Source organism: Bombina bombina, chromosome 4 (genome assembly GCF_027579735.1).
Source record: "Bombina bombina isolate aBomBom1 chromosome 4, aBomBom1.pri, whole genome shotgun sequence".
Classification (NCBI taxonomy): Eukaryota; Metazoa; Chordata; class Amphibia; order Anura; family Bombinatoridae; genus Bombina; species Bombina bombina.
In genome coordinates this window covers 1,089,042,954-1,089,060,188 of record NC_069502.1, presented here as the reverse complement: position 1 = coordinate 1,089,060,188, position 17,235 = coordinate 1,089,042,954, and the positions used below count along the sequence as shown (strand labels likewise).

At 36.1% G+C, this 17,235-nt stretch overlaps 1 protein-coding gene across 1 annotated transcript in view; it reads left to right on the top strand.

The window, feature by feature from the left end:
• Window positions 1-17,235, top strand: part of SLC3A1 (solute carrier family 3 member 1) — a 62,954-nt gene that overhangs the window by 35,012 nt on the left and 10,707 nt on the right. The window contains exons 2-4 of the mRNA XM_053709352.1: window positions 5,640-5,819; window positions 5,928-6,082; window positions 10,917-11,042. Coding sequence (XP_053565327.1) covers window positions 5,640-5,819; window positions 5,928-6,082; window positions 10,917-11,042 — 461 coding nt within the window. The remainder of the gene's footprint in view (window positions 1-5,639; window positions 5,820-5,927; window positions 6,083-10,916; window positions 11,043-17,235) is intronic.

Sequence of the window (17,235 nt, the reverse complement as noted above, 5' to 3'; positions counted from 1 at the left end):
GTGCATACTTAGAAACACTTTTAAAACAGCTATAGTTTTTATTAGAAGCATTTTTGCTAATGTATGTATATTACAAAATTGCTTCTATTTAATACCAAAATGTACCCATGTGGTTTCCAATTTTGGCTGGAATATCCCTTTAAAAAGCTGCAGTCTTAAGACCGCTGCTCCTTAACTCATACGCCACCTCTGAGGCGGCATACAGCCATCAGCCCGATTTCATATGATCGGGTTGATTGACATCCCCTGCTAGTGGCCGATTGGCCGCAAATCTGCAGGGGGCGGCATTGCACAAGCAGTTCACAAGAACTGCTTGTGCAATGATAAATGCTGTCGGCATTTATCGATGTCTAGCGGATCATGTCTGCCAGACATTGATAAATCGGCCCCAAATATGAAAGAGGCAATCCTCCGCCTTTAAATATCTCTATAAAAGATCACATTTCAGCTTTCAAAAATAGTAGATCATTCTGAGCAAACACACATTTTTAGTTTTAGATATAACTGATTGAGTATAAAAGTAGGGAACAGACTTTTAAAATGTTTATAGGATGATTTGTAGTGCAAGTAATTTATGTTTTGCATTTATAGTGTATTTTTTTTGTCAGTTTGGACAAGGGTAGGAAGTCTTTTAGCGTTTTTGTCTGCACTTTAGCGGAACCATTTACTTTCAAGTTATAATATGCACATTAGTTATTTTATATATGCATTTATTTATTTAGTTTATGTTTGTATTTATTGATTTTATATGATTTTATGTATTTATTGATTTTATGAATGTATGTATGTATGTATGTATGTACAGTATATGTATGTATGTATTTCTTTATTTTATGTTTATTTGTATATGTATATATGAATGTATTTATTTTATGTATGAATATGAATGGAATTATTTTATGTATGTATTTTTATGTATGTATATGTATGTATTTGTTTTATATTTGTTTGTATATGTATTTATTTATTTTATGTATAAATATGAATGTATTTATTTTATGTATGTATGTGTATACCTTTAAAGTGGATTTACCCATACAATGAAATTTATATTAACTTTTGTATTACAAAAACATCAGGGCTCAAGTCCTGCAAAAAAAGTGTGGGAACTCACCAAGACATCCATCCCCCAAACAATTAATATTGTTTATACACACACTGGGGCTGATATATCAAAGTATGGAGGACATGATACGCTGTAGCGTATCATGTTCACCAGATATCGCTGAATGCCGACAGCATACGCTGTAAGCATTTAACATTCCACAAGCAGTTCTAGTGAACTGCTTGTGCAATGCCGCCCCCTGCAGATTCGCGGCCAATAAACCGCTATCAGGGAGTGTTAACAAACCCGATCGTATAGATTCATGTCCGCAGCCTCAGAGGCAACAGACCAGTTAAGGAGCAGCGGTCTTAAGACCGCTGTTTCATAACTGCTGTTTCCGGCGACAGGGGCATCGGGGTCATTCGGCCCTTGATAAATTGGCCCCACTATTTTTATATTCATATAATCTATACACTTTGGTTAATGAAAGCAAATTAAATCCAATGAAAGGTTAAATGGTTGCCTTTGGGCCTGAGACTTCTCCTCTGTCACAAACTCTCACCCACTTAAGGGGCAAGAGTCCTATTTCTGCTGATGGGAGCTAAATAACCCCAGAGCAAGCCACACAGAAATGTAAGCACCATGTGTTCCACACAGTGGAGAGTGATCACACAGCAGGACCGCTGACAGGCTTGCATTTAGTATATTGTAGGAAGTATTACTGCCCATTACTAGAGGATCTCACTATCCCTCTAACCAGACTCTGCTCTAACTCCTCCCACCAGCAGCAGCAGTGTTTACTGAAGCATTTCTGTTCTTTGCCCAGGAGGAACTTAGTTCCACCTGCAAAAATAGTGCAGGAACTCTGTTCCCATGCATTCCCGCTTGACTTGACCCCTAAAAAACACCTATTTTTGTCCAAGTTTCACCCGAGACTGCTTAAACCCTGTTACTGCTAACTTCACTATGCATAAGTACCATCCTACATAGGAATAATAGTATGTTTTGATTTAGTAACAACAAATTGCACAATCACTACACAAAACATCTTCCTAGATTTACAAAGTGGGGAAAGGAAAAGAAAAACAAAGTTTGAGAAACACAATCTTTGGCTGGGCACAAATCATTAAAAAATGAGGTCAGAAAAAAGGAATAAAAAACCCAATTTCTCTTAAAGAGATAGGATGCACCAGTATTCAAAAACTACACCTTCACAAAGAGTCAGCAGTGGCTTGTATGACACAAATTAAGTCTTCACAGAAACAATACATATCGCCACCAGCTCTCTAAGCTTGCATACTGGTGCACAGGGTACTCACAGCACCCCCCTGTGAGGAAGCGTTTTTTGTGAAACGCGCGTCAGGGGTCCCTAAGAGTAGCTTTGTCTCTCCTTGTTCCTTTTGAATCTGCTTACCAGGGTCATGTAAAATTAATGTCTGTTATCCATTGCTTATGTTAGCTTCAGCTCAGCAGCTAAAAAATATAATAGTAAACTTAAATCAGCCCTTGGATTGTAAGGGCTTAGCTTACCTCAAAAATACTTTGCTGGCTGACTATATTATGATATTACTTTAACAGACATGCAACTTTTGCCTCCTGGTTTAAGTGTTTTTAACTTAGCCTAAGCGTATGCATGAATGATTATTCCTAGTTATTTCAATAAAGATTAATAGTATGAATGGTATGGAATAATATCCTTTGTAACCTATATCAGTCTTGCAGAGTTTGATAATAATTCTTTTCACAAAGCCCAACTCTTTTTACTAAGTTGTCTACTTGTTTACAATTAGTTTTCTAGTTGTACTCACAGCATATGTGCGTATGCATTTTTGCTAATGGAAGTATATTTCAAAAGTGCTTCTATTTAAATGCATCCATGCACATTTTAATTTTAACCTTTCCACCTCTTTAAATCTTTTAAGCATGTATGATGAGGCCTCCTCCTTTAATGGATAAAAGAAGCCTACAGTCTTATTAGCACCATGATTTGTGTAAGAATATAACAGTACAAGGGTCGTACTGTCTTTTCCAGTAAAGGAGCCCTGCATGTCCCCATGACCCAGGTGCACATATTTCCCCTATGGTGGTTGCTGATATACCCTGACCATCAGTTAGCTGTAATTTTGCAGAAGAGCAGTTTTATTGTACGGCAGAAAGAAGAGGGGGGGCCCCAGCACTGCCATAAAACAATGAGGGTGTAGACCAAGCAGTTTTAGTAGGAACACATCTGATTAAGCAGCTGCTGCAGTTTGAGAAATCTTACTGGAGAAAGATATAACTCTTTAACCACTGCATTGCCTTCCAGGCCTAGAAAAAATGCAAAGGATGCTGTTTTCTGCTGCTAGCATTGAAAGCTGTATCCTAACTATGTCTAGAAATAATCACAGAAGAAAGGGATGCATTAAGCACTTCAGGGGAGCTGTATTTGCATAAGAAAGTTTTAATTTCATTTGCAGATAACTCTTTTATCTCAATAAACCATATGAAATAGAAAATACACCTTGAAGGATTGGCAGGTATTTCATTTGACTAGATCTCAGCAGCTATATGGTGCAGAACGGGTACATAAGTCACAAAAGGTGCACAGAAGAAAGCTATTCTGGGACATATAAATGTGGGTCTACATTGAAAGCACAATCACATTCATTTTCCTCTTTGAAGAAAACACAAGGATATTTGAGTATAAGAGGAGCCTGCATGCTGGTCCAATGTATAGGGGAACGATTCTGAAGACATTGAGGAAGTTTCTACTTCCTAGACACAATATATCTTCTAATAATGCTCATACTGTATTATCACATATATGTGAGCAAAATTAATTTCATTCAGTGGTTTACTTGTTTAAAATTAATTTTTTTATTCTTATTTTGTATCAGATATACTAAATTATAGGGACAGTCAACACCAACATTTTTGTTGTTTAAAAAGATAGATAATCCCTTTATTACCCATTCCCTAGTTTTGCATAACCAACACAGTTATAATAATACACATTTTACCTCTGTGATTACCTTGTATCTAAGCCTCTGCAGACTGCCCCCTTATTTCAGTTCTTTTGACAGACTTGCATTTTAGCCAATCAGTGGTCACTCCTCGGGAAATTCAGGTGTGTGAACTCAATGTTATCTATATGAAACACATGAACGCTCTCTTTTGGACTTGACTGTCCCTTTAAGGTGTGAAGGGTAAACTATCAGCACAAAGATGGGGGAAGAAATATGTTTAATAGACTAAAGGAAAATATTGAATCAATTAGTTTATTGCAATGAAAGTGAGTATATTATTATTTAAAGAATATAAGAATATACAGAGAGTAAAAATATAGTATGAGAGTGATTAATGATAAGAAGGTCACATTTACTGAGTGAGTTCATCTTGTAAGACTTTATGGCAGTCATTGAGTTGAAAAGTGTATTACAGCACAGCAAGCCATAAAAAAAGAAAAATTACTCTAAAGCATCTTTCAAATGCTTGGGCAGTAGATTGTTTGTTGTCATAACTAAATTCCATAACATAATAAAATTCACAATCAATTTAAAACTTTAAACTGTGATAGAGGTTTTTATTGCTTAATAAAATAACAGTGTTCTAGAATTATTGTTCCATAAAAAAAGAGATGTTATTTTATTGATTTTAGCTTTATCTGACCTAGATCCACAGAGCCTATACATTAATGTAATAGTTTCTGTGTTTTCCACATGTAGCATAAGAATAAATGCAACAAGCTGTCCAGATTCCATTCTCTTTAACTCACCCCAGGTCCATTGCCTTGGGGTCACACTTGACTCCGAACTCACATTCATTTCACAAATACAAGCGCCTTCTTCCATCAACCTCTGACCTACATCTCTCTTCTCCTATTATCTCTACATCCCTCTCCCGCCTCCAAAACCTCTCACGTACTGCTTCTACCCTCTGGAACTTTACCCCGCTACATCAGTCTGTCTCCAACCTTGTATAGCTTCGAACTCTCCTTGAAAACATACCTGATCAGACGCTTACCATCTCTCCTTGTTTTCATCCTACCCAAATTAATTCTTGAACTGCCTTGACTGAATGCTGCTATTACAATCAACGTGACAAGATACACCAAACCTTATGTCTCTGCACTATCAACCTGTAGACTGTTAGCTCTTCGGAGCAGGGCCCTCTTCCTCCTGTACTAGATCTTTTCCCTCTTCCTCCTGTACATAAATCTTTTTCATTGTATACCCCAATCTCTGTACCCAGCGCTATGGAATTTTGCAGTGTTATACAAATACATAATAATAATTAATGGAACACTGTACTCAAATATTTGATATCATTCATATAAAGGAGCAGCGTTTAATTTAAACCTGTTGCTCAATGACTGATTTCTGTTAAAACCCATTGGCTGATCTACTTATCAGTCAATGAGCATTACTAGGAAGTAAACAACAAACATATTTTTAAATCTTGTGCTTTTATATTTATGAAAAAACTCTTTAATACAATGCCCTATTAAAATAAATTAATCATACTTAATTGTGATTCCCTTGATCCGTGCAATTAAATTACTGTGTTGTTTTAATTTATAAATTGACATGTCTTTATTTTATTTATTTATTTTAAGGAATACAAGAAAAAATAGAACATTTCCTATACCTAGATGTGGAAACGGTATGGGTTGCTCCTTTTTATAAGTCATCCCTAAAAGATTTTCACTATGCTGTCGATGACTTCAAAGATGTTGACCAAACATTTGGCACCATGGCTGACTTTGAAAACATGATCTCAGCCATGCATGATAATGGTAAGTGGACATTTTAATGCTTCTTTCTCTCCCTTAGCAAAATGTTCATAAAATATAATTATTATCTTCCTTGGATAACTCTGCTTTAATTTCTTTTTGTTTCAATAGGCATAAAACTAATAATCGACTTGATCCCAAACCATAGTAGTAATAATCATGATTGGTTCCGGTGGAGCAAAAATCGTATTGGTAAATACACCGATTATTACATCTGGCATGACTGTCAGAATGTATCTGGACAAGTCGTACCTCCAAATAACTGGGTATAAAAAGATTTTTGTTTTATTTTTATTCCTTACATTAAAGTGATGGTAAATTTAACGTAAGGAAAATGTTATTAGGTTACTTATAATACTTATAATACTTAAATACCAGTTGCTGATTTTTTTATTTTTTTTATTTCTCAAACTTTGTAAAATTGATCAATTAGTTCATGCTTCCTTGCCCCCCCCCCCTTTCAATTTCCTGGTTTCTGCTTAGTGTGACGTTGAGAGTGGTCTTCCACCTGTTCTCTATGCATGGGCAAAGCTCTGTGATCTGCTGCAATGTAAGCAATGTTTTCAATGCGCATGCATAAGCTGTACTCGTTCACAGAGGCAGTGCATCCAGTATGCAATAGGCGCATGTGCATAACTACCAGGAGGTTTTTTTTGTGTGTAAACATTGCTCTTCGGTGAGCGTGTTGATTGCCTAATGGACAATATGGCACGAAAAAAATGTGCACTGTAGTGTGAGTTAGTCAGAGTGTACATCTAATAGTGAGTTCCTTTTGAGAATATAATCTTTTATATGCCAAATTTTAGGAGATGAATGAAGCTTCTACTCTTTTATTTTTAAAGCTAGTTTGAAAGAAACTTTGCAATAACGTTGAATTTACCATCAATTTAGGTACTTCACTTTTAATAAGTAGATTGTATAAGTTATAGTATACTTATTAAAGGGACATAATACTCATATGCTAAATCACTTGAAACTGATGCAGTATAACTGTAAAAAGCTGACAGGAAAATATCACCTGAGCATCTCTATGTAAAAAAGGAAGATATTTTACCTCACAATCTCCTCAGCTCAGCAGAGTAAGTTTTGTGTAAAAAGTTATACTCAGCTGCTCCCAGCTGCAGGTAAAAATAAAAAAATAAATGAAGAAATGAACTGCAGCCAATCAGCATCAGCAGTGCTGAGGTCATGAACTCTTACTGTGATCTCATGAGATTTGACTTAACTCTCATGAGATTTCATAGTAAGCTTCCTTTACCTGATTGGTGAAATAATATGAGAGTTCACGAGGCTCATCCTTTCAGCTGTCCCAGGACAGGCACACTAAAATGCTGCTTAGAAGTCCTTTACAATGGGAGGTGGCTACTGAGGAACCTTTGAGATAAAATATCTTTTTTTTTTACATAGAGATGTTCAGGAGATATTTTCTAGTCAGCTTTTTACAGCTATGCTGCATCACTTTAAAGTGTTTAAACATTTGGGTATTATGGCCCTTTAATGGAAAAAAATTAGTTACTTTCTTTCACCAATACATCACTGAGAGCTAGCTGGTGATTGGTGACTACACAAGTTTGTCTCTTGTCATTAGCTCACAAGATTTATTCACCTAGTTCCCAGTTGTGTGTTGATGCTCTGAAGCTGACTTTAGCTGTGTGTTTAATCCATTTGCAGAGGTTAAACACAGAATTATATGCAAGCAACAGTACAATAATAAAGTGCTCCAACATATCAGAGCATTTCATTTTGCCCTTTTATATCCATATAATAGAAAGTAAAACTTTTTTTTTATATAGATATTTATCAGCAATGAACAACACATTGTAAATTATCTATCTATAATATAAAGGTTAGCAGGTTGGCAAGCATATTACAAGTTGAAAATAAATTGTTTGCACTCAAGGAAAGCTGACGAGCGTTAACTTCAAGACTTTGGATATCGTGACCGTGCTAACTTCTCCCCATAGACTTTAAAGGAGCCACAAAGTTAAAAAAACGAACACCAATTACTCGCGCTCTAACCCAACAGAGTTTAACCAAGTGTGTATAGCCAAAATGGGTTATGAATATCTCTTTCATACAGTTGGTGAGAGTAAATGATCCATTACTCATGGGAATTACTCTTCTCTACCACTAGGAGGAGGCAAAGAGTCCCAAACCCCATATACCCCAGTCTTTACATTGCCTCTGCTGGAGGGGGTTGAAGAATGAAGATGTGCATTTGATTCTTCAGAGAAAGAGGTTTTCAGTCTATTTTAAGGCCCGGTTTTCCCTCAGAGTACAGTGCTTGTCAAAGGGATACGGTTTATGATTCTTTTATCACTTCATGGGAACATTTTTCATAAACCCTTTTTAATTGTTTGCAGGGACTTGTCCTTTGCCTCTCTTTATGGATCTACAAATTACTCCTATTTCATAACCTCTGATGATATGTTTCAGTACTTGTTTGGCTTGTACTTGTGGTCACCAATTCTTTTAGCGATTTAGCTACTGTTAATGCATGTATTTTTGTTTAAGCTACACACTCATGTTCAGCTACACACCCACTTCAGCATCCAATTATATGTTAGCCGGTTCTGCTTTGTAATCACATGGACACTGGTTTGGACACGCATGCGCAGTGTTAGGTACTGGCTAAAAGTATACACCCATCCCATTGTCCAATCTGATTACAGCCGGTTTTTATTTGATCGTCTATTGGATACTCATGTTTTTACGCATGCGCATTATTCCACACTAGACGCTGAGAAACTTTTTTTAAGCCATGATGTTTTTATTTTATGTATACATCTGATGAAATGGTCGCTAGACCGGGAAACACGTTGTGTTACTTGGTCAACAATAAATTACAGTGGATTTTTATATTTTGGTCATCACGAGCATTTTATTTGCACAGATTTGCTGAGTGTTTGAAGATACCATCTCAGTTTTAATGCACCATTTGCGGACAGTTACTCCTGAGGACAACAGCGATACTAGCAGTGCAGCCTTTGCGAGAGGAAAGCTTGCTGAACAGCTTGAATAGTTCAGATCGCACCTGTGGCACTTCTCAAGTGCTTTGGATCTTGTAAGTGTGCACCTTTCTTGTGCGTGAGTGTCTCATCCTCATTGATTGTGCACTATTGTGGCGCCTTCTTCTTTTCTTTTCCACTATCTAAAGATTATTTTCAAGGCTGCAGTTTCTGAAGCTTTGGCTGCTCTCCCGTCTACAAACAAGGAGAGAGAGAGAGAGAGAGAGAAGAGAGAGAGCGGAGAGAAGAGAGAGAGAAGGAAGAGAGAGAGAAGAAGAGAGAGAGAAGAGAGAGAAGGAAGAAAGAGAGAGAGAATGAATAGAGAAAAGAAGAGAGAGAGAGAGATATTGTGGATTTGATTTCTCAGTGAAAAATATATATTTTTAAATCCCTCCCTTTCTGTTATTACTCATGGACTCCACAGCTTGGGTATTAGTTCACATGAGTAATGGATTATGGACTATAACCACCTGTATGAAAGAAAACATAATTTATACTTATCTGATAAATGTGTTTCTTTTATGGTGGTGAAACTCTATGACACTAAATGGGGTTAGTTTTTTCTTCAGCACATCTTTTTTTCCCTGCTCCTTTTATGGCTATTATTCTTTTACTTTACCTCATTTATTTGGCTATACATTAGACTGAGGTATGTGTAAGGTGAGAGGGGTTTTATAGAGCTCTTGGGGTTTGGGACTTTTTGCCTTCTCCTAGTGGTAGACAAAAGTAATTTTCATGAGTAATGGATTGTGGAATCTCACCACCATGAAAGAACCAAATTTATCAGGTAAGTATAAATGATGTTTTTAAATATATATATTGGATTGATTTTTTGTAAAATATTTATCTATACCTATATATATATATGTAGGAATATCTAGTTAACAATACTTAGAACATTCTCCCCAATGTGAAGAACATTGGACTGTAAAATACTTACAGTATTTACACACTAAAGCACTTTAGTAAATATTAATACTGAATAAAAATATTTCATGTTTTCAGGTATTTGCGTGAAAAGAGCTACAAAGTATTTATATATGTGTGTTTATATATGTATATATGTTTGTATATATAAATACACATGTACAGCCCTTTCCAGTCAAACACCTTGTCATATACCATATACTTTTGAACTCTTAGAACTTTTTTTATATTTTATATGAATAATTTTTTATCAGATAATGTTTATATAAGTGAAGCTATTTATTTTAAAATATTTATGTTGTGTTCGGGGCAACTTTTTTTTAACTACTTTATCCGTTATACAAGGTCTTCAGTCACAAGGTCTTTACGCGCATTCACATTTACTTTCAACTTGTAATAAAAGCCCAAGTTAGCGTGGGCATGATAATTCTATATCGCTTGAACGCTAAAGTTAGCACGCCACTTGTAATCTAGACATCTATGTGTAATTTCATTTTTTGTTTAAAGTCCCAAAAATGGTGATCAAATACTAATGACAGCCCCAGCACAAATGAGTATTTAGTAACACTACCTCTATGGATTTTTTTAAAATATAACATTATATAAAAGTTTAACCTATTTTAAAGATTTAAAGGGACATTAAACCCAAAATTTTTCTTTCATGATTCAGATAAAGAATACAATTTTAAACAACTTTCTAATTTAATTCTATTATCTAATTTACTTAATTCTCTTGATATTCTTTCCTGAAATGAATATATAGATAGGCCCAGTAGCTGCAGATTGGTGGCTGCACATAGATGCCTCGTGTTATTGGCTAACCCATGTGCATTGCTATTTCTTCAACAAAGGATATATAAAGAAAGAAGCAAATTAGATCATAGAAGTAAATTAGAATGTTGTTTAAAATTGTATTCTCTGTCTGAATCATGAAAGAAAAATGTTGGGTTTAATGTCCCTTTAAGGTACTTCAGGTATGCTCATTTTAACCAAGGCAAATGCTATATCTTATTATCTCAATTTTAACAAGCTCCAGGTATCTTATATTTGGTGTTGTGGCAAGTATAAAAAGAGACGGCAATTTTCTTACAATTTTAACGTTATTATCATGGAAATCTTAATTTCATTACTTCTTAAGGTCTGATTTTTATTTTTTTTATTTTAGGTTAGTGTGTATGGAAACTCTTCATGGGAATATGATGATGACCGAAAACAGTGTTACTTTCACCAATTCCGTAAAGAGCAGCCAGATTTAAATTTCAATAATCCAGATGTTCAGGAAGAAATCCTTGTAAGTATCAGGCATTAACAATCGAAAACTGAGGTGCCTCACACTTACATTAGTTTTCATGTCTTTGTGTTTTCAATGTATTTTCCATAATAGCTACTAATTGTGTTTTTTGATTTGACAGTCTATGGAATGTGCATGCTTTTTGTATGTTTTAGTGTTGGCATTTGTGCAAAGTTAGAGATTTTTTCCCGCCAAAAAAAGTGCATTGGTGCTTATATGAGGGTGTTAGTTGAGTATAATGAAATAAATATAATGGTAAAGCAGTAAATCATGAATACACTCAGTTATGTAGAAAACTAGGTGTGAAACAAATATGAACATATTGATGAGGGAAACTTAAATTTGTATAATTATTATAATAGTAACTAGCCAGAATTTCACTACTTAAAAAGACATTCATGTGTAATCAGTTTTGGGAGGCTCCATAGTTATAGATCCCCAGAATAATATGCTCAGGCATGTCCCTTTAAGCAAAGGTCTGAATCAGTGTTTAACACAAACATATCCTACAATTTTGCTCTTATAGGTTTATGAAGGACTGAAAACTGGAGGTGAAAAACTGTCTTATTTTGTCATCACGCTCAATTTCTTCTTACCAATGCCCCAAGGTTAACCAATTAAACTAGTATAATTTTTTTTTATTTCCCACATTTATTGGATCTGTCCAAAAACAGTAAATTAATGATGAGAAACAAAGGAGCAGAATGTGAGGAAAAAAAAGATGGTTGACTTGCTGACTTGCTGACAGGAAAGATCTCAGAAAGTTTAAATTTACAATATTTTGCAGAAAAGGCTTTTAAAGAACAATTTTACACTATTCAATAACAAATTAGCAATGTCCTTTACAGCTGATTGAGTACAGTGTCAGCCGATAAATATGTAAGCTTTACTTCACTTTTGTTCCTGTCCAGTCCTGATCCCATTTAAAAAAAATAAAAAACATTTTCTGTGCTGCTGCTGCTGGCTTGTAGCACTAGCCACTATTTTAATTTTCAGTTGCTGTACAGCTGGCACCTATGCTGACCTAAAACAGTTCCCCATAGTAAATAGGGAAGAAATAGATTTTTGTTAACAAACAAATTCTGTAAACCACCATAACGAATATGAGACAAAGTGAAGGAAAAGGTTTTTTTCATGACAATTGATTAGTCCAAAGGAAGATTTTTAGCCATGCACATGTCTAGTAATCATTAACTAACTGATTATTTGGTCTATATTTATATGCTACTCTAGAGATCTTTTTTCTTGTGCCCTTATGTTTGCATATCTTATGAGGTAGGTTAGAATCCACTCTGATTTCATGTGAGTGTATATACTAGAAATGTAAACCACTGCTAGTATCTGTGCATAAAGTGTATATTTATTATTTACTTAGTTCTTTAATGTTCAACGTAAAATGCATTTATTCTGTGAATATTTAGACATCAGCCAGGTCTTACAGCAATGACTGATAAATACTTGAACTTTGCACCTTTTTATCACACCAGATTTCACATTAAGTGGTAGTTGCTGACACCCAGATACCTTAAATAACAGAGCTAGTAAGTTTTCCAAGAAACCTTTGAAACAATAAAAACATTTAGATGTGTAATTATTTACTTGGCTTTATAAATCACAATGACAAATATTGTTCATTATAAAATTCTGTTTTTTTAAGCTGAATTCCTATTTGAATTTATTTCCAGTTTCTTATCTGGAAATGCCTAATTCTTTTATTAATCTCAATTGACATTTTAAAATGCCCGTATATATTCACAGTTCTCATATATTTATGAAAAGTGGCGGATGCAATATTCACTGTTTAATCTCGCCAATTTAAAGGTTGCGAGGTAGTGGGAAAAAATTAGCGATATTGTTGTTTGTCTGGAGGAAAAATGGAAACATTTCTTTTTCTTGCCGTAATGGCTGTATATAGGGTTAGAAATCGCTAACAACAAGGCACGCAACCTGAAGAATAATAATTAATTAAATAACAAAAAAAGGTATATACAGATTTATAAAAAAAGTATAATAATTTAAAGAGCATTTGACATAAGTGATCTAAAAAGAACAAAGATAAGCTACAAAAACACGGACAATCTTCCTCGATGACAGAGAACCAATGAAGGGGCAAAAAAAATTACTTTAATATATAAGAAATAACATTCTTACAAACAATCACTTGATTAATTTATTATGTTATAAAAGGATAAAAACAATAAAACCATTACCGATAGCTAAAGTTAAAGGGACACTCAAGTCAAAATAAACTTTTATTATTCAGATAGAGCAAGCAATTTTAAGACACTTTCCAATTTACTTCCATTATCACATTTTGCACAGTCTTTTTAGATTCACACTTTCTAGGGAACAAGATCCTACTGAGCATGTGCACAAGCTCACAGGGTATACGTATACTAGTCTGTGATTGGCTGATGTTTGTCACATGATATATGGGGCCGGAAAATGGGAGAAAAAATAAATTTGTCAAAAAAAAAATCTACTGCTTATTTGAAATTCAGAGTAGGAGTTAAATCGTTGTCTTTTTATTATGCACTTGATAATTATACAATTCTACTGCCTTGAGTGGTCCTTTTTAACCCCTTGACTGCTAACGACAGCTCTGAGCCGTGCAGAGTTTCCCATTCTGGTACTAACGATGCTTAGAGCCATCGCTAGCACTCTCCCACCTTGAGGGAGATCTGGGGGCTCCCAACTGCTCCTACCCTGGTGATTGGACCTGCATAGTGACAGGCATCGCTGGGGCTTCACGTTATGCGCGGTGACGTCACACGCAATGACGTGATGACGTCACTGTGCAACTTTATTTAAAATTCACAATGTTAAGTATAGGAGCTACAGACCCCCAAGACCAGCCGTTGGAAAGGTAATCGCCTAATCTTTCAAACAGTGTAAGTCTTGGGGATCTGGAAAAAAATAAAGTAAAAAAAAATATAAAAACCCTTAAAACAGCTTAGCACCCAGGTGGGAAAGTGCTTAGCACTTTAAGATTGATAAATAAAGCTAAAACAATATTCTCGCAAAAAGGAAACTAGGCAAGCCATTTCCTTGACACCGCAAAAAAACTTTTGCCCCCAAAATGTCTAAAGAATTCTGATACATACTGGCAACATTTTTGACTTCACACATTTCGGAAATAATCGTGACTTTTAAGGTGCATTTTTTCAGGGCTTAATAAATTGTGCCCACAGTATAATATGCATTCTTTGCTGTAGCGAATCATGTCCAACCAACATCGATAAATGCCAACATATATTGTCAAAATTTAGATATGGTCAGTAATGAAGATGATAAAAAGAGTACTTGCCCCCAGTCATAATGGTTGGGCCCCTATATGCCCAACCTGGAACATCCCCTAGTGATGTTTTCCCACCTCTGTATGTGTATATATATATATATATATATATATATATATATATATACATATACACAGTATCTCAAAAAAGTGAGTACACCCCTCACATTTTTGTAAATATTTTATTATATCTTTTCTTGTGACAACACTGAAGAAATGACACTTTGCTACAATGTAAAGTAGTGAGTGTACAGCCTGTAAAACAGTGTAAATTTGCTGTCCCCTCAAAATAACTCAACACACAGCCATTAATGTCTTAACCGTTGGCAACAAAAGTGAGTATACCCCTAAGTGGAAATGTCCAAATTGGGCCCAATTGGCCATTTTCCCTCCCCGGTGTCATGTGACTCGTTAGTGTTACAAGGTCTCAGGTGTGTAGGGGGAGCAGGTGTGTTAAATATGGTGTTATCGCTCTCACACTCTCTCATACTGGTCACTGGAAATTCAACATAGCACCTCATGGCAAAGAACTCACCGAGGATCTGAAAAAAATAATTGTTGCTCTACATAAAGATGGCCTAGGCTATAAGAAGATTGCCAAGACCCTGAAACTGAGCTGCAGCATGGTAGGCAAGACCATACAGCAGTTTCACAGGACAGGTTCCACTCAGGACAGGCCTCACCATGGTTGACCAAAGTAGTTGAGTGCACGTGCTCAGCGTCATATTTAGATGTTGTCTTTGGGAAATATACGTATGAGTGCTGCCAGCATTGCTTTAGAGGTTGAAGGGGTGGGGGGTCAGCTTGTCAGTGCTCAGACCATACTCTGCACACTGCATCAAATTGGGCTGCATGGCTGTCGTCCCAGAAGGAAGCCTCTTCTAAAGATGATGCACAAGAAAGCCTGCAAACAGTTTGCTGAAGACAAGCAGATTAAGGACATGTATTACTGGAACCATTTCTTATGGTCTGATGAGACGAAGATAAACTTATTTGGTTCAGATGGTGTTAAGCGTGTGTTGCGGCAACCAGGTGAGGAGTACAAAGACAAGTGTGTCTTGCCTACAGTCAAGCATGGGGGTGGGAGTGTCATGGTCTGGGCCTTCATGAGTGCTGCCGGCACTGGGGAGCTACAGTTCATTGAGGGAACCATGAATGCCAACATGTGCTGTGACAAACTAAAGCAGAGCATGATCCCCTCCCTTCGGAGACTGGGCCGCAGAGCAGTATTTCAACATGATAACAACCCCAAACACAACTCCAAGATGACCACTGCCTTGCTAAAGAAGCTTAGGGTAAAGGTGATGGACTGGCCAAGCATGTCTCCAGACCTAAACCCTATTGAGCATCTGTGTGGCATCCTCAAATGGAAGGCAGGGGAGCTCAAGGTCTCTAACATCCACCAGCTCCGTGATATTGTCATGGAGGAGTGGAAGAGGACTCCAGTGGCAACCTGTGAATCTCTGGTGAACTCCATGCCCAAGAGGGTTAAGGCAGTGCTGGAAAATAATGGTGGCCACACAAAATATTGACACTTTGGGCCCAATTTGGACATTTCCACTTAGGGGTATACTCACTTTTGTTGCCAACGGTTTAGACATTAATGACTGTGTGTTGAGTTATTTTGAGGGGACAGCAATTTTACACTGTTATACAGGCTGTACACTCACTACTTTACATTGTAGCAAAGTGTCATTTGGGGTGTGAGGGGTGTACTCACTTTTGTGAGATACTTTATATATATTTAGCATTTATGGGACCCTCCACTTTTGATCCCTCTGTATGTGTATTATTTTGTCAGTTTTCAGTTGTTACCAATTATGAAAGGCAAAGTCCTTTTTCAAAGTTCAAGTGTTTTCCCCTATTTTATTATATTGTCTTTATCTAAGTCAGTGCTGTGCTTCAATTTGCTGATACAAATGTCTGAGGAGTTTAATGCTGGATGGTTTGCACGCTAACAGTATAATTGTACTCTGTGCATCAGTACTTGATTAAGGGATGTTGTAGGCATTTTGTTGTCATTGTTTTATCTCATAATGGATATTTCAAAACTACAGTTAATTAGTTTTTTGTTTAAAGGGATGGTCTAGTCCAAAATAAACGTTCATGATTCAGATAGGGCATGTAATTTTAAACAACTTTCCAATTTACTTTTATCATCAATTTTGCTTTGTTCTCTTGGTATTCTTAGTTGAAAGCTAAACCTAGGAGGTTCATATGCTAATTTCTTAGACTCTGATATTATCTAAATCCATTTTGACAGTTTTTCACCACTAGAGGGTGTTAGTTCATGTGTGTCATATAGATAACACTGTGCTCATGCACGTTGAGTTACTTAGGAGTCAGCACTGATTGGCTAAAATGCAAGTCTGTCAAAAGAACTGAAATAAGGGGGCAGTTTGCAGAGACATAGATACAAGGAAATCTGGTGTAGACTGTCTCTTTAAAAGCAATGCATATTTCTTACTTACCATTTTTTATAGGCAAAATATTTAAGTATCTACTAATTGAAAACATATAAATCATATCTGAAACAAGAATAACTACTTCTGTATTAAAGGCCTCAGATGAACAATGCTTTAGCAAGATTTATTGTGATATATAGGGTGTTGCTTATGGCTGCACCAGAACCCCTAGGCCAGTGATGGCGAACCTTGGCACTCCAGATGTTTCAGAACTACATTTTATGCAGTCTGAAGTTCAGTAGAGCATCATGGGAAATGTAGTTCTAAAAGATCTAGAGTGCCAAGGTTCGCCATCACTGCCCTAGGCTAAAAAGAAAACAAACATCAGACATGTTTAATATAAATCCTCTAAAACTTGGCCCTCCAGAGGTTTTGGAACTACATTTCCCATGATGCTCAGCCAGCTGATATGCTGGCTCAGCATCATGAGAAA